Source organism: Ictalurus punctatus, chromosome 7 (genome assembly GCF_001660625.3).
Source record: "Ictalurus punctatus breed USDA103 chromosome 7, Coco_2.0, whole genome shotgun sequence".
NCBI lineage: Eukaryota > Metazoa > Chordata > Actinopteri > Siluriformes > Ictaluridae > Ictalurus > Ictalurus punctatus.
Genome location: NC_030422.2, coordinates 2,161,975 through 2,185,121, shown reverse-complemented (window position 1 = coordinate 2,185,121; position 23,147 = coordinate 2,161,975). Strand labels below are relative to the sequence as shown.

General features: G+C 38.4%; 1 protein-coding gene and 1 long non-coding RNA gene across 3 annotated transcripts; one reads left to right on the top strand and one right to left on the bottom strand.

Annotated features, from left to right (window-relative positions):
- Positions 1 to 1,641: 1,641 nt before the first annotated feature.
- On the bottom strand, positions 1,642 to 19,841 carry LOC128632968 (obscurin). The gene is made up of 16 exons (XM_053681314.1): positions 19,811 to 19,841; positions 14,869 to 14,904; positions 14,491 to 14,757; positions 14,086 to 14,358; positions 13,353 to 13,625; positions 12,918 to 13,190; positions 12,498 to 12,815; positions 11,906 to 12,172; positions 10,976 to 11,224; positions 9,622 to 9,735; positions 8,498 to 8,602; positions 6,823 to 6,861; positions 6,625 to 6,699; positions 5,084 to 5,161; positions 4,877 to 4,932; positions 1,642 to 3,716 (listed from the first exon to the last, which is right to left on the bottom strand). Exons 1-15 carry the CDS (start codon positions 19,839 to 19,841, stop codon positions 4,877 to 4,879), a joined length of 2,454 nt encoding a protein of 817 aa, XP_053537289.1. The 3' UTR covers positions 1,642 to 3,716.
- Positions 7,069 to 8,257, top strand: LOC108262147 (uncharacterized). 2 transcript variants are annotated; one of them, XR_008396669.1, is made up of 4 exons: positions 7,069 to 7,149; positions 7,225 to 7,376; positions 7,488 to 7,625; positions 7,929 to 8,257. It is a non-coding gene; the product is annotated as an uncharacterized LOC108262147 (long non-coding RNA). The 2 variants fall into 2 exon arrangements; XR_008396668.1 differs by having other exon boundaries at positions 7,488 to 8,257.
- Positions 19,842 to 23,147: the final 3,306 nt, after the last annotated feature.

The following is a 23,147-nucleotide window of genomic DNA, read 5'->3' as shown; positions in this document are numbered from 1 at the left end:
TCATGTAAAAATATCATGCAAAAAGGAACTCGCTTATCTCCGGACAGAGCTCTCGAAATCTCTGCAGGAATTTACCCCTACTAAACCATCTCACGTCAGTGTGTAGCAGGAGCTCAGAGTGGTCGCAGTCTGCCTTCTCCAGATGCGCACGAACAGCTGTATTTGAAGTGATCTAGCACGTATAGAATCTAGCACGTATCTTTGTTGTCACATCCACGATCTCTTTCATGTTCAGCATTTTTGCGCATAAGGCTTGTTGGTGTATTATGCAGTGGTAGTTCAGGAAGTCAGGGAAAGCATCGTCTTCCCTGCACTTGGCGATGAATCCATTTGCGCTGCTCAACCATTGCGGGCGCACCGTCCGTGGTGACTGATATCAGTTTGCACACTGGGAGCTGGGTTTCGTCAATGAAGTCTTTACAAGACTGAAAAATGTCCTCTCCCCGCGTGTCTTCTTTCATGGGCAGCATCGTTAACAACTCTTCTTTTGCAGTCCTGTCTGTAAACAACATCCGAATAAAAACGCACAACTGGGCTGTATCACTTCCGTCCGTAGACTCGTCCGATTGCAGTGAGAAACACGCGCCGTCTGTGATGTCCTTCCAAAGCTGTTGTGTCAAATCCTCGGCCATGACTTCACAGCGCCGTGGAACTGTACTTCTTGATAGCTGGAGAGCTCTGATTGAAGATAATACTTCGGTTTTGTTTTTAAAGTCCCGAAACAACGAGTCAGCTGCGTCTACGAATGCCTCTTTTATCACCTCTCCGTCTTGGGATGACTTCTTGTGTTTAATGATGGAGTGACTCACCCGGAACGACGCTTCGGTGGCGCCTTAGCATTTGAAGTCAGTCGTGAGAATCGTAGTTTTTATGAACAGTCCTAAAGTGCCGCTCCACATCCCCCTTTTTGGGAATAGCAATGGTAGCTTGGCAGATCAGACAAACGCACTTCGAATATGACATCGTGAAAAAAATCATCCTCCCATTCCGCATGGAAGTGATGAGTCTTCGGTTTCTTGCTTGATCCCGCTACCTCTCTCATTTTGTACCCTTTCTTCAGGAGGAATAAATCGGAAAGTTAACTCAGTGATTTCGCTCGATAGCCTTTAGCGCTGGCGCGTTTGATCGCACACGCATGGTGAGAGAAAAGACGAGATCTCAGACTGGCTGCCCTCTACATCATCCATAACATCTATTTTTATTTTAATGGAGATCTACCAGCACTTCCTTTGAGATCGACCGGACGTATTGGGCACCCTGATCTACCCCTTTTATTTATTACAGTATTTGGTGAGATGAACTTGACTGGTTTATATCTGTGTGAAGCTGCTTCATTCACAATAATATTATATTATCTTTTTCTTATTTCATTATTCATTACAAGTCATCTGGACCTCCCATAGAAGTTTGTGTGACAGAAGACAAGACAGCACTCACACTCCGCCCATCTAGTTAACTTCACATCATCTCCCCACACACGCAGTAGTTTAGTCATTGTCTAGACTGCACACGTGGGTCTGCGCTACAGCTCCATTTCACACACACACACACACACACACACACACACACACACAGGTTTTTATCACACATTACTTCTCCCTGCTGATCCACATCCCCAATAATCACACTACACACACCAGATAAGTTTAAAACAGAACATCTTTATTGACGTGTCTGTATATTTGTATAGTCTGTCTTTGTTTGTGCTGTAGATTGTCCGCGTCCGTCTTCCGGGTCCAGTCCGCCGAGACTACAGCAAGAGGGAGGAGATAAACTCCTGTCCTATTTCTGCACCAGTGTTTATGTGTCTGCGGGAAAAGGGGGACTTTTATTGAAATGAACATGAGGAAGGTGGTTAATATGTGTGTATGTTCACATTATGATCATATTATATGTTCATATCTATATGTTTATGATGATGTATACTTATCTTTATGTGTGAGGTTGTTGTGTTCATACTTACCTGATATTTATTGTTTATAATGGTTCATGCCGAATGGGCGGAGCTTCAGCTTTATAAGCGGGCCGCTTCCCTACATGCGGGGGCTGATGGAAAGTCCGATTCATTTCCACGAACCGGTTCTTTCGGACAGTTTGTTTCAATGAACCGGTTCATCGGTTCCTTTACTTCATCAGACAATGGCGTCACTACACATATCTTTTCTAACAACTCAGTATCATGTTGCATCAATGAAACCTTCAGATAAAGTCATGTGTGTGAACGCATATTGCTGATTATTGCCTTTTATTCACTTAAGTTAATAGTGTTTGTGGTCATTAACCATTAGTATTTCCAAAAAAACACACAAATTAAAAACAAATGTAAAATGTACATTTTCAAAGACATAGAATTTAATAATGCGTAGACTTTTCTAAAATGAATCATACCCAGAAGATGGCACTGTCGTAATCTTTTGACAAGTGCGTAAAGGTAATAAAATGACCCCTTTATACAGAAAACACATGAATGCATTTTTGTTGTTGTTTGTTTTGTTTTTAAATTTGCAATATCTTACAGTAGACTTTATTCACAGTCTGTGTGATGCAGGATTGATAAAATATTTCCTCATCTGAAATTTTTCATGCTCTCTGTTTAGCTTTAGCCACTTTATAAACATAATATTAATGAGAAACAGAGCTGATGATTTCTACTGCAATGCAGGTATTTTTCTTGTAGAGTACAACAATAATGATGCATGAGAATGAATATATGCATTGTTTCATAGGACGTCATCACTTGTAAAGCAACTGGAGGTTAATCAGTGAATAACGCCCCTTAATAAAATACAGCTGCTTTGTATACATGTATATTTTAATGCAGGATATCATTTGTGTGAACTAAAAGTACAACTGTAATTGCTGAAATGCTTACAAATTTAAACCAAAGAAAAAAAAAAAAAATTAAAATACCAAGTAAATAAATTGAGGGATTGCACTGTACTGAGCACCTCTAACTTTACATATACTGATACTGCTTATGTCCACATGGATGGAGATGAGTACAAACGTTTGCTGGAGATAAAACTGTACACTCTATGCACATGACTTTTCTAACAGGCTTGTTACAGTGCGATAAAAATACATTAAAACGATAGTTTCTGGAAGACGTGTGACATTACAGACACATTTGGTGCACACAGTTTAGGACTTGTGATAGATATTCATCTTGTTGTGGTTTGTGATATCTGCACGCATTTATTTAAAGTGTTGCTTAATACAATGAAACCATGAAGTGATATTTGTTATGATGAAATGATACATGATCTTTTTAACTGTAGGCTGGTGATTGTGGTTGTACCGTGTGGTGGAAAATACATCAGTGTATCTCTGTATGTGATCATAACGACTTAGAGTTCTGGTGGTGTGAACTGCACACAGATGACATGATGAAGCCCCTCACATGAGTGAAAAAACATTTTCAAGAATAAAAGTTCAGTCACATTGACTTATTACTCTTACTATTACTACTAAATCCTTTTGCTTTACAACCAGTCCTAATAGTGGCACAAGTAATCAATAAAATACACCCTGTAAATACTTCTTAATGCTGTCCATACACACGTTCTTAATCCCCCCCCACACACATTTTAAACCAAATAAGTGCAAAGAACCTGTACAAAACAACCTCACTCTGATTTTACTGTCACTGCACACATGATGAACTTCTCTCTCTCTTCTCTCTCGTCTGTTCAGTTGTGTATTCACTCCTCCAGCACCTGTAAATGAACATTTACAGCAGTTTTAGATTTTAGTTCCTGAAATGGTTAAACTTTGGTGTTTTAAGCCAACAGCAAATCATTAAGGAACATTTAAAAGGCAATGCAAATTTATATTTCAGTATATTCAGTAATTATTAAATATAAAGCAGTAAATAGTGATGGCTTATTTAAGGAGAAACTGTCATGTATGTTTTTACACTGCAATATTTGCACTTCTTATAGGAGTGTCAGTGTACTATACGAGGAGGAAATTACATGAAAATGCATCAAAGATGTGATTTTAAACCACTTTATCTTTTATGAATAGAAATGTTATTAGGGTATTTTCCCAAAAAATTGGATTGGAAGTAGAGTCAACAATTGATGATTGTTTGATGTCGTCTTGAACAAGAGACACGGGCTTGTTTAATCCACACACTGTATTCCACAGTAACTAATGATACATCAGCAAAAACGAGTCTTTGTGAATGTAAAATTATAGGGCCAGGTAGTGGTGGGAGATATATACATATAGTACAAATAAAAAGTGTATTAAACCCAGTTTCTACTGTGAAAAACTGTGAAGGCAGCTGATTTATTTGTCATAATATGCATTATACGTTCAGCTGTGGGATCTGGTTGCCATAGGGTTGTTTTTTTTTTCTATAGACTGAGGTTTATTTGTTTTCCTAAATTTGTTTAGAAGTTTTCTTTAAAAGTAAAGATCAAGCCCAGGAATTTAAAGTTCTAGAGGACTCTCTCACTTTGTTTACTGAGTGTTTGAGCTGTGAGAGGAACCAGAATGCACATCTCTATTTTCTACTGCTAAGAGCTATAGAGCATTTCTACAGTTGACTCACTTCCGCTGTGATTACATCATGATACCCAGCAGCTGGTAAGACTTGCAGCAACAGGAAGAGAGGACACTGGAGCTGCTTTTTGACATTATTTGCTTTTAGAATTGCTTTAGGTGTAGTAATTTAGAAAGTTGTTAGCAATCTAACTGAGGCTGTAGCATTTATATTACACTATTTATATTTATAACTGTTTATAACTCCAACTGAACTCCTACTGAGCAAGGCACAAAACTTGAACTAGGTTTTCTATACAATTCTAAGATCTCTCCAAGTATTTCTATCTCAATTTGAGATTTGAAAATAGAACAGATTTTGTCTTACCTATGTGTTCTGCTTCAGCTGTGAGTAAACAGTTCCATACTCTACACTGGCCTTCACTAGATGTAAACAAGAAACGCTGAATTAATGTCATTAATGCCATCTCAACTGTTAAATACACATGAACTATATGAATTGGTTAATAAATCAGAAAACAATAAAAAAGTAATGTACATGCAGATTTATATAAATATGTACAGATAGCTTTACCTTGATTTTTCTTTGCTTTTTTCTGTGGCTTGAGTTCAAGCTCAGTGTAAATCACATCACTGGGTCCAGCATCATCATCTGCAGTGACAGTGAACAGAACAAAACAAACACAGATAACATTTTAATCTGAATCAACCTTTGTAAAAAAAAAAAAAAAAAAACAAAGAAAAGAAAAAGAAAAAGAGATCAGTGTGGAGAATTACAGGTGCATGATGGGATGTAACTGAACACAGTTTTAAATGTGGAGCTTATCGTCACTTCTCCTTGTTATGGGTTTGAACAACATGTTCAATTATTATTTTTTTTTTAAACTTGAAAAATTTTGTATGCACATTTACTGATGCTTAGTGTGTGTGTGTGTGTGTGTGTGTATATATATATATATATATATATATATATATATATATATATATATATATATATATATATATATATATATATACACACACACACACACACACACACACACAATGGCACATGTCAGGGGTGGGATATATTAGTCAGGAGGTGAACAATCAGTCCTTGAAGTTGATGTGATGGAGGCGACTTTGACAAGGGCCAAATTGTTATAGCTAGACGACTGGATCAGAGCATCTCCGTAATGCAGTGGGTAGTATCTACCAAAAGTGGTCTAAGGAAGGACAACCAGTGAACCGACGACAGCATCATGGGCACCCAAAGCTCACTGATGCATGTGGGGAGCAAAGGCCAGCCTGCCTATTCTAATCCCACAGAGGAGCTACTGTAGCACAAACTACTGCTGTAAATGTTAATGCTGGCTATGTTAGAAAGGTGTCAGAAAACACAGTGCATCGCAGATTGCTGTGTATAGGGCTGTATAACAGCAGACCAGTCAGAGTGTCATGGAAGAAGGTGGCCTGGTGTGATGAAGCACTTTTTCTTTTACATCATGTGGACGGCCAGGTGCGTGTGCATCGCTTATCTGCGGAGGAGATGGCACCAGGATGCACTATGGGAAGAGCGCAAGCCAGTGGAGGCAGTGTGATGCTCTGGGAAATATTCTGCTGAGAAACCTTGGGTCCTAGCTTTCATGTGTATGTTATGTTGACACATACCACCTACTGAAACATTGTCGCAGACCAAGTACACCTTAATGGCAACGGTATTCCCTAACGTGGCCTCTTTAGGGAAATAAAATAACACAAAAAATAACCGTTATTTCTAATCTTTTCAGTCAAATACTGTGCTGCAAACATCAATGTTAGATTTATCTTGTCAGTACTGGCAAGTGACCATGGTATAACCGCACATCGAGTGGTTCTTTGCCTCCACGTAGTGTATTAAAATCATGTAATGTACACCTAGCCAAGGATTATCCCTTGCACATGTGGTATTATGTAGAATATATTATATAATAAACAGGTTTTAGTAGTTTCTTTCTTTCTGAGGTTTATAGTGGAACTGACACCTAAAATGGGAGGTGCATGCAGATTTTTAGTATAGTAGATGATTGAATGTACTGTAGACTGTAAATATTTTTTATATATAAAATGTGAAGTTGCAGTATAAAAATACTCCACCTTTATTCTTGTGTGACTCCTTTTTCTTCATGACCTGTGCATAAACGGCCCCACTGAGTTCAGCTGCAGCTTCACCTAATCACAGTGCAATGTGATCGTCACTACAGGAGATGTATTTACTGTATGGTGTTAATCTGAGATTTATTCCTTCTAGTGTAAGTGGAAATATTTGACATGAAATAAAGAAATCTCTCTCACTTTTACTTGCGTTCTCCACAGTGGCATAAATGTGCACATCTACAGAAAGGAGTGCAAATAAAGAATAAACAGGAGAAATTTTCAGACAATTCTGAAAACAATTCCACTGAAATGAACATTGTTAAATTAGCTTGTTAGTAAGAACATGATCTTATATTGAATTACTGTATATGTAGTGAGGTGTGCCGTGACTAAAACGTCATCCTTATTAACTACATGGCCAATGGGCTCTCTCCCTACCATAGTATATAAGCTGTTGTTTAGGCCTCACGGAATGCGTCATGATCGAAAACCCACGCCTTCTTTTCGTTGCTACGGACTACAGAGGTATGTGGTTTTAGCTTTATTGCTTAGCTGTTTGATGCTAGCGTTGTCCACTTATCATGCGATTTATTTATTTAGAGTGACGTTAGGCTGCCGAGACTGTGCATGTGTGGTGTGCCGTCAGGGCTCTCAACTGTGTAGCATGGTAGTTTAACGTAGCTCCGGTCGGAGCACCAGCTGTTGCCGTCACAACTATTAAAGACGCTATCATGATTTTCGGATGTTCCATTGTGAGTATCATGTCATCGGATCACAGTAGGTAAATCGTTTAGTTCTATTACTCGAGCTAAACTCTATTGCATGCATTCCTAATTGAGGTTGTAACACCTGTTTGTTCTTAGGGTCCTCGATTTTGCATGCGTTAAGGCGGGCTGAGTGAGATGTGGTCATATCGGTATAACGCCTCCCCCTCATTCGTGAAGCCACGTTGCTGCTTGGTTGCTTTGGGGCTGCTTGCTGTTTGGTTTTGCTGCTTGATGGTCTGATTTGGTTTTATTTTGTTCTGCTTTGTTTCGTTATTTTGTTTTGTGTTGGTTACTGTCACTAATATGAGTTTTCTTTAATTAACTGTGTTGTAACAGTCTTTATCAGTTATGCTGATACTGCTATGTGGTACTAGTGGTTTTGGTCAGTCTTGGTAAACTTGCTACCTGTAATCAGTTTGAGTGTGAGGTTGTGTGTTTTTGTGACAGTAAGTTTGTCTTTGTTTTGTTTTATTCTGTTGTTTGTCAGATTTGAGCGTATTGTAATTGATTTTGTGTGTTTCTGTTATCTCCTTGTAGGAGCTGAGTGCTTCCTGAGGCTGGGAGGAGTTCTTTGCTGCACCTTTGTCTTTACTTAATTAAGGGTCATTATTATTGCTGTGTTTATTCTCGGTGAATTTTGAGGGTATGATTTTGATTAGTGGGGTGCTTTTGCCTTTTGTATAGCTGGTGCTGTCGTACTAGCCTGCCCTTCATACAGGAAGCCTCAGTCCTCCTATGATTATTGTTAACTTCCTCTTGTGACTGTTTTATTTGACCAATGCCTGACTGCGTTGGATGTTGTTTCTTTTAAATAATTCTTGACCAGTCTTTTTAACTTTAAAATAAAATGTATTCTTGTATGGAAACCCATGCCTCTTGCCCGTTCTAAGTGGAACGTACTTGCGTGTCTTTATTTGGGTTATTTTCCCTGTTTTCTCAGTGGCGTAGTTGGTACAAAAACGAAACAAATGAGTCGCATAGCTACACGTGGCGTAGTTGGCAGGATTTATGAGGATCTCCATAGTACAGTTAGTTGTTGCAAAAAAAAGAGCCACATTGCTACATATACATAAGGAAAGTATTCATTATGTGACACATTCTCTGACCGGTCTGAAGTGGAGCGTGTCCTGACTGAGAATCCTCAGCTCCTGACTGACTCGGGTTCTGGCCTGGTGTCTGATTGCTGTTCTGCTGTATGTCTCTGTCCTTTCCTGTATGAGAAGACGGAAATTCTTCATTTGCTCAATTTATAAACCATACAAACTTTATTTTAGAGAATGCTTATAAGTTAGTGTATATGTCGCTGAAATGTACCAACAGTAATTACAAGCCACTAAATGTGTAAGCAACAATTGGTCTCATTTATGAAGCTGGATATGAACAAATTTATTTGAAAATCATTCACAGGAGCCTTTTCATACATAATGTGTTACTCATGAGAATCCAGTTAGTTTAGAAAACAATAGTGTATCCTACAAGAGCTCTTGAGTGCTGAGACGGATGTACTTACAGAATAAAGTTTAATAAAGCAAAACATACACAAATCAATACAGACGAGGCAGGAGAGCATACTTGACAAAGTGGGAGAAACAAAGCCAGACACAGAGTGAGCTGCGAACAGTGACTATATACAGACTGGCACTTATTAACCAGAAAGAGAGTCAGGTGTGGGTGATCATGTGTCTGGTACAGACGTGTGGTGGCTGCTGGGATTTGAAGTCCAGAATGCCTTCTGGGAATTCATATAACACTGTGTCATAAATGCACTTGATTCAATTTACAGCTGATTGGAATTTATCATGCACATGAGTATGAAGAAAAGCAGCAATGCTAAGACTTGTGTAAATCTAGTGGGATTTTTTTTTTTATTAGATTGGCCTACAAAAACATTTAGACACAAGTTGAATTTGATAAAGATTAATAAATGAGCACCAAATTGTGCAATTGTAAGTGCACTGTGTCCCAATTAGTATTCTTTTCCTATTTTTATTAGTTTGGTAACTATTTCTTATTTAATGGAAGCATTGTACGTTAGTTGAATGATAATTAAGGATGTGTAAAATCCTGTGTAACGAGAGTAATTATTGAGTGTCAGATACCAGTCATGGACCATTTTGTTAACGTTTATTTCCATGTTAGTGTAACGTATACTATTTCATGTTTTATAGACTAAGCTTTGTAGAAGTACTGATTATATTATAAGCAATTTAGTGAAAACTAATTATCAGACCTTTGATGGATTTGTGCCACCAACGCAGGATCAGTAAAAGGATGATGAACAGAAAGGCCAAGCTCAGTCCCACAGACACAAATACTATATCAGTACTGGATCCAGACCCTGAGTCTGAGGAAAGAAAGACACAAATGAAAAAACCTGCTGTCATTACAGTTCGCAAAAATACTAGCCTTGACACTAACGTACATTCTAATGATAGTCCAATTTCTAATCTTCCATTTCTGTTCAGACGGTTTTAAAGAGTGTTTACCAGCAATCTCTCTGAGCCTTTCCAATCATATCTACATTCTCTACTCAGACTGCTCTTCAACAGGCCACTCATAATCTACTCCTTTCTGCTGATGCTGGTGCCTTTCCTCTATCAGGATTTCTAGCTTGGTTCATGTTTCCTTTTCTCTCCTGCCCCGTCACACATGATATCCCAGTCCTTGGCCCCCTCCTTTTCACTACAGGTACAGTATATGCATCCACTTGCCCACATATGCATCCACTTTCCACATCATTAACTGTACACATTCATGATCTAAAATAATGGATGGACTCCAACGTTCTTAAATTAAATTAAACTGATAAAACAGACATTTTTCTAGCACCCAAAACTCCACTGTTATGAATTCCAGGTATTTCATTTGATATTGATGGCATTACCGTTACACCTTCTGGAAACGTTCACAATCTAGTTATAATTTTTTGATAACACACTTTCATTTGAACTCTGCATTAGGTCACTCACAACAATCTTTTTTTTTTATCAGCTCTTATTGATCCTTTTTTGCTGTAGTCCTTACTCAAACCAAGCACAGATTAGATTTGTACTCTATCATTAACACTGTTTACCCATCTCACAGAGAATCAAACAAACACACTCTTAATTCTCACACAGTACATGACCTCGCCGTAACTCTCTACACCCTGGAGTCTTGGATCCACCAGTACTGATCTACTAGTGGCTTCTAACGACCAGACTGGCAAGAATGAACAATATATATAGTGCCGTAATCCACCTCTAGGCCTTTAACTGCACCTCCTTAATCCTAAAACATACATTTTTTACTAACACAAAAATGACCTCTTTTTCTTCCTGTTCATCATTTAATTAACAGCCAGTTTCAGTTTTAGGTGCTACGTGCTACAGAATCAAATTTATTATTATTATTATTATTATTATTATTATTATTATTATTATTAGTAGTAGTAGTAGTAGTAGTAGTAGTACTCACTGCACGTTTTAATGTTATTTTTACAAAGGGAATCAAATACTTTGAAAGCTGACTGAAAACACTGTGCATATAAACTTTGTTAATAAAAAGAGAATCAAATAAAAATAAATTCTCTCAAGGTTTCTCACCTCTGACTGAAACCCAGCTTTTGGGTGACTCTCCTCTCTCTGGGTGTTTACAGTGGTAGAAACCTTCATCTGACTTTGAGACAGTACTGATGGTCATCTCTCCTGTAGTCTTGTTCTGCAGGACTGAACCATCTTTATAGAAATCAACACCAGAAGCTGAGGTCTTTGAGTTGCGAGATAAACAATGTAAAGTCAGAGGATGTCCCTCAGTCACAGGATGGACAGGACTGTCCAGGATCACATGACCACCTGTAGGAAAGAGAAAGAAGACACTGAAATCAGAAAGTGTGTAAATTACAGTAATGATTTTAACACAGAGAGCTACAGTAAATCAGTGGTAGATATCAGAGAGAGTGTACACAGTGCAGCGCTCACAGAGTCTTCATGTGTGAAAGAGAAAATGTGCTTAAATGCCAGTTTTATCAGTAACATTCAGATGTGAAAGTAGCTTTCACTGTAATATTCTTAACATCCTGAAACTAAACTAGTCTTCATGAGTTATTCTTATTTCTGTTTATATTCTTATTGTTAAAACATTGTGAGAAGCTTTTTTAGGTTTACCCTCTGCAGTCTAACTTCTATATGGGGATAATAGTTTTATTTACGTAAGTCTAATGTCTTTATGCCTCTATTGCTATCATCTCTTTGTATTTTTCTTCTCTTTTTCTTCTGAGTCTGATCTTTGTGTACAGATGTGTGTATAAACCTCTGTGTCTCAGATCTCTGCAGCCCTGAACACAGCGCTATCTGTTGGTCTTTTGTTAGAATCGACTGAATATAAACATCAAATCTGTGTCACCCTAGACACTGCACTCAGTTTCTTTACAACAATATTATAATTTATTTTCACCAATTCAGTAGATTATAAAAGTGTTATCTTTATTCCTGTATATTGTACATCTATTACTGATGAGAACATTGAAGACTCACGGTGCACTGTGATGTTGACAGGATTACTGCGTCCTCCAGATTCAGACTGACACCAGTAAACTCCAGTGTGTGATGTAGAGAGGGAGCTGATGTTACATGTAGATCCTGAAACTGATGAACAATCAGACACTGCCTCACTGTGTGTGTATCCTCTCACTGTCCATCCAGTAGAGTCACTCTGGTCCTCACAGCTCAGTGAGAGAGAGTCAGCAGTAAAGTGTTGAGTTCTGCTGGGATTGATGATCAGAGACACTGGAGGAGATTCACCTGAAACACACATTATAATTCAGATCTTATTCTGAAAATTAACATGTATTTTGATTTTATTATGATGTTAATTTCAGTGTACAGTTTAGTAAACATGTGTAACATTAAAATTACCACAGGACTAATACTTGCTCTGATTAGACAATGATATCCGAATAAAAATCTACTATCAGGTGCTTATTCAGCTGCTTTACACATTCCTCACTAAGGAGTTTAAATATAAACAGTTATTATACAACACATTAGCACAGATACAACACTTAATATTAATAAATGTACATCTGCTACACTCCAACTCAACACTATTGTTGATTTATTTCCTCACCAGTGATGCACAGTGGCTGTAGGTTACTGTCCCGTGTGTGAAAGACTGGTTCTCCTCTCTCTGCTCTGCACATATAAACTCCTGTGTGCTTCACAGTAACAGGACTGAGAGTGTAGGAGCCTCCAGATCCTCTGCTGCTGTCTGAGAGGAGCGCTGTACTGTACCTGAGGGAACCCTGACTGTCTCTGGAGGGAACCTCTGTGTACCAGCTGAATGTCCAGCCTGTAGAGGAGTGTTTAACCTCACAGCTTAGAGTCACTGAGTCTCCTTCAGTCAGCCAGCGCAGTGGAGACACACTCACTACTGCCTCTGCTGCATCTGATGGACAACAAATGTAAAATAAAATAAAATCAAATCATACAGAGTGGTAATCTTGTTATATATAATTAATGATAAGATAAAACAAACTCACACACTCACCTGATACAGTGAGTGTAACAGCATCACTGATCTCTGAGCTCTGAGAGTCACTTCTCCTCCCTATGCAGGTGTATTCAGCACTGTCATCATTTCTAACTGAGCTGAAGCTGAACTCCTGTGTTGTGCGGGATGAGTAGAGTGTGTTATCTTTCTTATACCAGCTGTATGTCCACTCAGTGTCTCCTCCTCCCTGTATTTCACATCTGAGAGTCACAGTCTCTCCTCTGAACACATGCTTATCAGGCTTTATGGTCACCACAGCTTTAGGACTCTCTGCAGAAACATAATTTTATTATTCATTTTATTATTTTATTTTTGTTTCATTATTAAACCGAATACAAACACACTTCAATAATATACAGTTCTAATACTACAACTGCTGTATATTTAAGTGATTAGTGATGATGCAGTGTTTTGCAACCTGTTTTCACTCACCAGTAACATTTACCCAGAGTGCATCACTGTAGTATGTGTAGTAGACTGGGTTTCCTCTTCCAGCTCTGCACCTGTACTGACCCCCATCAGAGTCTCTAACGGAGCTGATGTTGTAGTAGTCTGTTTCAGTCTCAGTCTCAGTGCTCTGTGTGGGTTTGATCCAGTAAAACTTCCATCCAGCAGACTGCAGCTTCAGTGTACAGGACAGAGTCACGGAGTTTCCTTTCAGTACAGCTCCTTCACGACTTGGTGTGAGTTCAGGTTTAGGTTTTTCTGCAGTTGGAGATGAAACACACAGTTCAGGATGTTAACTGCTCATGTTCTGCTGTCAGAGTGATTAACACACTAATCACTACTACAGACAAACACACTATTACTGATACACTGTAAAGACTCCTGTCATAGTGAAATTATTCATGAATATCTATCAAAATATTTTGTGGTATTTGTGAAAGTAATTTAGTTTTTGTGAGAGTAGATTTAATGTGAAGTACATTGTTCTCTTATTCAAGAAAAAGTGTACAGACAAAATGTACTGCATTATGTTTGACTGTTATTTAAAACATCCTTCAATATGAAATATTTGAATTTTTGTGACTTTAATCCACACTGCATGTAGTGATGTGATGCTGAAGTTAATAAATATTGGTGTGAGGAAGAGATTAACACACACACACACACACACACACACACACACACACACACACACACACACACACGCGCACACACACACCTGACACAGTGAGTGTAACAGTGTTGCTGGTCTCTGAGGTCTGAGAGTCGCTTCTTCTCCGTCCGCTGCAGGTGTATTTAGCGCTGAGAGACTCTACAGGAGTGAATGAATATTTCCTGCTCTCAGTGTAGAAGGATATTTGGACGTCATCTTTATTCCAGTTGTACATCCACTCAGTGTCTGCATGTCCTCGTATTTCACATGTGAAAGTGACTTCCTGTCCACTGAATATCTGTCCATCAGGCTGCAGCGTCAGAACGGCTTTTGGTCTCTCTGTACAGTTACAACAAATACATCAAATCAGTCAAACACACCCTTCTCTGACCATCTGATATTTAATCAGTGTGTTTTGTAATGATTATGTGTATCAGTGCATGTTACAGGAGTGTAAGATCAGACATGTACCCATCACTGAGAGAGTCACTTCATCGCTCCATGCCGTTGACCGTCCATCAATAGACCCGTAACATCTGTATCTGTGACTCTGATCTACTTTTATAGTGTAGTAATTTTCAGCAGAACCGTGACTATAAACACCATCTTTGTACCAGTAGTACGGTCCACTCCATCCTGAAATCCTACATGTGAGTGTAACCGTCTCTCCTCTGAATATTTGAGGTGAATTCGGCTCCACAGACAGAACTGGTGAAAAAGTCAAAAAGCAAACACACACTGTCAATGTAAACAACTTACATTCTGCATGACAATGTACAAACAATCTTCTCCACCTTAATACAAATCCAACATGTACACAACATAGGCAATAAAATATGTATAAATCACCTTGAGCTTGTCCGACTCGGATAAGTGAAATAAGCACTAAAAAGGGAAGAGGAACAGAGAATATGATGTAACGCTGACTTGTTTCTTTTCTTTAAGAAGACAAATGAGAACAATGTCATATACTGCAAAAAATCTATATTTAGTTTCACTTCAGCTGTAAGAAATGCAATATATCGACCTGTTTCAGTAATGAATGGAGTTTAGAAAAAGCTATTTTCACTCAGGTCACTATGCTGCTCATTACTGTCTCATGTTTAATCTGATCCACATCTGCTAATCTGAAACTGGATTACACACTTCCTTCTATGTGTCTCACATGAGAAAGGCGCTCCTGTGCACTAGAGCTGTGGTGTAATACATACAGCCTGCAGGATGATGTCATATATCAGGAAAAACCTGAGCTCAGTAGCACATACAGGATAATGAGCACACACAGGTTAATGAACACACACAGGCTAATGAACACACACAGGATAATGAACACACACAGGCTAATGAACACACACAGGTTAATGAACACACACTGGTTAATGAACACACACAGGATAATGAACACACACAGGATAATGAACACACACAGGATAATGAACACACACAGGTTAATGAACACACACTGGTTAATGAACACACACAGGATAATGAACACACACAGGTTAATGAACACACACAGGTTAATGAACACACACAGGCTAATGAACACACACAGGATAATGAACACACACAGGATAATGAACACACACAGGATAATGAACACACACAGGTTAATGAACACACACAGGCTAATGAACACACACTGGATAATGAACACAAACAGGTTAATGAACACACACAGGCTAATGAACACACACAGTTTAATGAACACACACTGGTTAATGAATACACAGTTTAATGAACACACACTGGTTAATGAACACAAACAGGTTAATGAACACACACTGGTTAATGAACACAAACAGGCTAATGAACACACACAGGCTAATGAACACACACAGTTTAATGAACACACACTGGTTAATGAACACACAGTTTAATGAACACACACTGGTTAATGAACACAAACAGGTTAATGAACACACACAGGCTAATGAACACACACAGGATAATGAACACAAACAGGTTAATGAACACACACAGGCTAATGAACACAAACAGGCTAATGAACACACACAGGTTAATGAACACACACAGGCTAATGAACACACACAGGCTAATGAACACACACAGGATAATGAACACACACAGTTTAATGAACACACACTGGTTAATGAACACACACAGGTTAATGAACACACACAGGCTAATGAGCACACACATGTTAATGAACACACAGTTTAATGAATACACACAGTTTAATGAACACACACAGGATAATGAACACACACATGTTAATGAACACACAGTTTAATGAACACACACAGGTTAATGAACACACACAGGATAATGAACACACACATGTTAATGAACACACACAGGTTAATGAACACACACAGTTTAAGTATCTTATTTAGCGTCTGAAGGGCAGTACTAAATGGAAAAAATAAGATCTTTAAATAAATAAACAATTTAAACTGATCACCCTGTTCAAAAGTTTACACCCCCCTGAATCTTAATGTATCGTGTCACCTTCTCGAGCATCAGTGAGTGTTTTGCACCTTATGTAATAGCTGTGTACGAGTCCCTCAGTCGTCCTCAGTGTGAGAGACAGATCTGAACATCATATAGCCTGTGTTGGAAAGGGCTAAAATATACAGAAGATGCTGGAAAAGCAAAGAATGTGCAGGACCTGGAGGATTTTTATGAAGAACAGGGGGCAGTTTAACTGCTCAGGAGAAACAAGGGACTCATGAACAACTCTCACAAAACATAAACACACTCGTGGATCATCCAGGTAACGACACAGTATTAAGAATCAAGGGTGTGTAAACTTTTGAACGGGGTAATTTTCATAAACTCAGCCATTGTCTTGTGGACTATATGTAAACATATGTTCTGTGAAATAGCTTATTCAGGACAGGACTAAATGAACAACAACATGGGATTTTTATGATCAATCTTATTTTGTTAAAAGTATTAAGATTTTGCAGATTCAGCAAGGGGTATGTAAACTTCCGATCGCAACTGTATGTTCTCTATATGTCTTTTCTTTACAAAAAGTAAATATATTTGTTTAACTTATTTTGTTATTTGTTAATAAATATTCATATTACATTCATATTATATGAATTCATATTGTTCATATTGTATTTTTAATTGTTTATAAAAGTCCTTGATGTTTTTAAGTGGTTGAATTTTTGTGTGCGTGTGTTGGTAGCAGTGTGTGTGTGTGTGTGTGTGTGTGTGTGTGTGTGTGTGTGTGTGTGTGTGTGTGTGTGTGTGTGAGACAGAGAGATAATTTGTTTTTGCCTTTAAATATACTGTAAATATATTTATTTGTTATCTTGTTGTTTTTAAAAGTGTGTTGTTAATAAATGTTCATATTGTAGTGTATTTGTTAATGTTTAATAAAAACCCTTAATCTTATTAAATGGTTGAATTTGAGTTTCCCTACTAAAATGAAGTACATTTAGCAGTTTCTGGGCCACATCTGGCCCGGGGACCAAGCCGACTCTCAGCCAGATCTGTCTTACAGTGCCTGGGGCAGACCCGGGCCAAATAAAACAATATAATTCACTTTACAGTGTGTGGCCGGATCTGGGCCTGAGGAAATTGTGTGTGTCGGTTTGCAGTGTGTGGGCCGGATCTGGGCTGGAGGAAATTGTGTGTGTCGGTTTGCAGTGTGTGGGCCGGTTTTGGCCCGGGGACCCAGGCGTATACTGGGCTAGAACTAAAGCAAGTATGTGGCCCACAAGTGGCCAAACAAATTTTGCTATGTGGGTGAGAGACGGAGATTTAACAATGTCATGGATAAGGCGACGCGCCCTTCGTCCCTATTCGTCCCAATGTGAATGTTTTTAGAATGTAAGACGAATGTAATGCAAGATGTTTTACATGTAAAATAGTCCATGTTATTACAGCCTAGTTCTCTGTTCAAAGTAGTTATAGTGTTCAGAAACATTTCATATCATTCATGTTCAATACCTGTCCGTTATATCTATCTTTTTATTGATCTATCTATCTATCTATCTATCTATCTATCTATCTATCTATCTATCAAAAACAGATTATAGAATATATATATATATATATATATATATATATATATATATATATATATATATATATATATATATATAAAAAATAGATCACTATTATACCTGGTCCCCTCTAATATGGAGGGGGGATGGGGGGCATGCCAAATGATAGGGGAGGCTTGCAGGGGGTTTAGTTACAAAAGGTTGAGAATCCTTCCATAATGCAACGGGACTGGCACAGATGAGCTGTCAGAATCGGTGCCGAGTAGTATGTCTGGTTTGTATTCATGCTTACCACTTACTACTGATCAGTACTGTACTGTATCAACGACAGAGCAGTAGGTACTGAATCTAATGTAGCAGGTACTGAATCTAATGTAACAGGTAGGCTACTGAATCTAATGCAATAGGTACTGAATCTAATGTAGCAGGTACTGAATCTAATGCAATAGGTACTGAATCTAATGTAGCAGGTACTGAATCTAATGTAGCAGGTACTGAATCTAATGCAATAGGTACTGAATCTAATACAGTAGGTACTGAATCTAATGCAATAGGTACTGAATCTAATACAGTAGGTACTGAATCTAATGCAGCAGGTAGGCTACTGAATCTAATGCAGTAGACCTGTCACAGTATGCTTTTTCGGATGCAGCCGCAGTTCTTACCACACACACACTTAAGCACAACTTATCAACACTATCTTTTATTTATTTATTTAAAAGTAACAACATAACATGTTCATGTACTCTTCCTTTCATACCTTCTAAGAAACAGAAAATGTTCATCCATGATAAAAGCCCACGAAAATAACACAAACCAAAATCTGATTCACGCTCAGAAAAAACTCCACGTCACCACATACACTCTACAACCCAAAATAACACACAAATCTTGAAGATGGTAGATTTTAGATTCCAAACATATGCACTAAAATTAACCAAAAGGTCTTCACTGCAGTCTGTAGAGTAGTGACACATTGGATTTTATCCACTACGTACTGCATGTTGTAACACGCATGCACCAACGGCAGACACAGTACATCACTGTTATCCATCTATGGTTAGGGTTGGGGTTAGTGGTAAGGTTAGAACATCCAGTACGTAGTATATCTAATCTAATGTCATTACACTACAGGCTGCAGTGAGGACACACCCAATTAACAGCAATCCACATAAACTATGCTGAAAATAAAAAATATTTAGTCCCCTCTGACACCATTGGAACAGCAGGCCGAGTTATTGTTTTTGCTGTAGACTGAAGACATTTGGGTTTGAGATCAAAAGATGAAAAGGACAAGAGAGGTTAGAATTTCAGCTTCTGTAAATGACATAGAACATAGCACATTTCTTTCAGACACCCAATTGGTAGATTCTAGGAAATAAAAGCTGAAATCCTAAACTCTTGTCTCAATCCATCTTTTGATCACAAACCCAAATGTCTTTGGTGTACAGCAGAAACAAATGAATAGGCCTTGCCGTTCCAATAGTTTCAGAGGGGACTGTACTGTACGCTCCCACTGATATCATTATTAATGCAACTAACTAACACTATTCTACATATAAATGTAACCCTTACCTTAACCTCAGTTACCAAATAATAATAAAAGTTCTCACAAGGGCTCAACTCAAATGAACTAACTCACACAACTGATATGGATGTACACTGATCCAACAATCATATCAGAGATTCTTACGAAAATGTTCTAATCACATATTAACCTCATCACACAGGACATTAGACTTCATCTGAACATATTGTTTTAAGCCGCCACTCACTCTAATGAAGACACAAAGAAAACATTTACTCACAGATCATCACACGGAGTGGACGGAGCTCCATCCTGTCACACTGATGAAGGACTGACTGATCAGTGGTCTGTGTTAAAGACACTACACTTCCTGTGTTCTTACACACAGAGAGAAAGTGAGAAAGACTTCCGTTCTGGTCAAAGTTGATGTGCTCTTTTCAGGTGAACCCAGAAATTATAACAACAATTTGCAGAACATAACTTTATTCAACTCCTGAACTTGTGCAGTTCCTCTGCTACTTCACTCAGGTTCATGATTGATCTCAACAAGACATCCAGTGGACCTTTCTGTAAAGCTTTTTATCTCGTTTGATTGAGTAAGCAAGCTAACTCTTTTAAAAGAACGAGGTCTTTCCTAAATCAAGAAACTTTTCTATTCTGTCAGATTTACTTCAGGTTTTGGGTTTGATGCAGTCCATAAAGATCAGAAAAGTTCACTGGACTTGATGTCAGAACCTCCTATGAAGCTGGGAGGCAGGGCTTCTGCTAGTCACAAAATGGGGTTCTTAAATGTAAAACCTAGATGTGATCAGTGAAAGGGATTCTAAGATTTAGATTTTTCCAATAAATCTGTGTGTATTTTCATCCATTATATTTGGATAATAATGATAATAATAATAATAATAATAATAATAATAATAATAATAATAATAATAATAATTCCTTAGATCAGTGTAAGGCTTTTCTAGGCACTCAAAGTGTTTTGTATTGTATGGGGTGGGGGTGGGGAGGTGCCTCCTCAACCTCTACCAGTGTGTAGCATCCACCTGGATACACCAGAACACCCAGAACAGCCAGAACACCCAGAACAGCCAGAACAGCCAGCTATTGGTGGAGAGGAGAGTGATGTATCCAATTCAGGGATGGGGATTATTAGGGCGCCATGATGGGGGCCAATGGAGGAATTTCACCAGGACACCAGGGTTATACAGAAAAATAAGTGTTCTGGGATTTTAATGACCATAGGACCTTGGTTTAATGTCTCATCCCAAAGACTGTGCATTAGGACCCACACTGAGCACCCCACAGAGTGAGCACCCCATGCTCTCTTTGCTGCTTCCAGCAGCAAGCTTAGTTTTCCCCAGAGAGTCTTCCATGAAGGTAATGGCCAAACTCACCCCTGCTTAGCTGCAGTGGGAAACCAGACGAGATCTACAGGGGGATATGGCTCGAGCAAATGATAAGATAACAATCTGTAAAGCTTCATGTGAAAGTAGGAGGTGTTTTTCTGGAGATGAACAAGTATTGAGTAATGCTGATGACAGGTACTGAATAAATAGGCTTGAGAAATAAAATGCTATTGAAATCTAAAAAAGTTTTAAATGAAAACAAATTAAATGGAAAAAGTGAAAAGAGTCTGATATGTACTCTGGTAAAAGTCTGGAAAAGCAACACAAAAGAGGGAATTAATAATTTGGTGATGTCAGTGAGCTGCAGGCTTGATGAAGTTATTGCAAGCAAGAGATATGCAACCAAACATTAAGTGTTATTTACTTCAGTTTACTTCAACTTATCTGTTCCTTCACTTTTGCTCACCTAAAAACTGTTTGGTCTGATACAAAAGGTTCTATGTTTTATGATGTTTAACACCAAGATGTAAATACCAAGAAATAAAAACTCTAAACTCTTGTCTCATATCCATCTTTTGATATGAAATCCAAAGGTCTACAGGTGTACAGCAGAAACAAATGAATTGGCCTTGCTGTTCCAATAGTTTCAGAGGGGACTGTATGTACTAATCCCATAAACAAGTGTTTAGATCTTTTATATTTATTAATCCCCATAGGTAATGTGTGTTTAGATCTTTTATATTTATTAATCCCCATCACTAATTGATGTTTAGGTCTTTAATGTATGCTGCAGTGACATCTAACATTATGTTCATCTTTTATTATTAGCTCAGCTCACTGAGTGCTGTTAGTGTTTGCCACAGAAACTAGAGTGAGAACATGCAGGTGTGACTGTTTTAATTTTGGCATTACTGAGAATTTGAATGGCAGCATTTCCTCATTTCTCACACAGCTCAACTACAATATAAACCAAACCACAATAATGTTTCATGTCTTAACTGCTAATCATTTAAAATGTGTAAGCATTAAAATCATTTAAAATCACATATCTGCTGACGAACAAATAAGAACAAATAAACTCTTTGTGTAATAACGTCAATTAATCACAACATTCATTGCTAGATATAAATGGTTATTTTTTAATGTAAATCAGATCTGAAATGACTGACGTGAGATAATGTGCAGTTGTGTACAGTTTTCAGATAAGACTACACAATGAAGCAGGAAGTCTTAAACTGTATCACTGCCATTTGCAAAAACTTTATCTTCATAGATTAGAGTCTGCACATCTGAGCTCGTCTGTGCTGTGTGAACCTACTGGCTCTACAAGGTACTGCAAGTAAAAACATGATATACACTGCCCTCCACTAATATTAGCACCCTTGATAAATATGAGCAAAGTAGGCTGTGAAAAACCTTTATATTTTATTCAAAAAATTCACAAAAATTCTCTGGATATCATGTAAAAATATCATGCAAAAAGGAACTCGCTTATCTCCGGACAGAGCTCTCGAAATCTCTGCAGGAATTTACCCCTACTAAGCCATCTCACGTCAGTGTGTAGCAGGAGCTCAGAGTGGTCGCAGTCTGCCTTCTCCAGATGCGCACGAACAGCTGTATTTGAAGTGATCTAGCACGTATAGAATCTAGCACGTATCTTTGTTGTCACATCCACGATCTCTTTCACGTTCAGCATTTTTGCGCATAAGGCTTGTTGGTGTATTATGCAGTGGTAGTTCAGGAAGTCAGGGAAAGCATCGTCTTCCCTGCACTTGGCGATGAATCCATTTGCGCTGCTCAACCATTGCGGGCGCACCGTCCGTGGTGACTGATATCAGTTTGCACACTGGGAGCTGGGTTTCGTCAATGAAGTCTTTACAAGACTGAAAAATGTCCTCTCCCCGCGTGTCTTCTTTCATGGGCAGCATCGTTAACAACTCTTCTTTTGCAGTCCTGTCTGTAAACAACATCCGAATAAAAACGCACAACTGGGCTGTATCACTTCCGTCCGTAGACTCGTCCGATTGCAGTGAGAAACACGCGCCGTCTGTGATGTCCTTCCAAAGCTGTTGTGTCAAATCCTCGGCCATGACTTCACAGCGCCGTGGAACTGTACTTCTTGATAGCTGGAGAGCTCTGATTGAAGATAATACTTCGGTTTTGTTTTTAAAGTCCCGAAACAACGAGTCAGCTGCGTCTACGAATGCCTCTTTTATCACCTCTCCGTCTTGGGATGACTTCTTGTGTTTAATGATGGAGTGACTCACC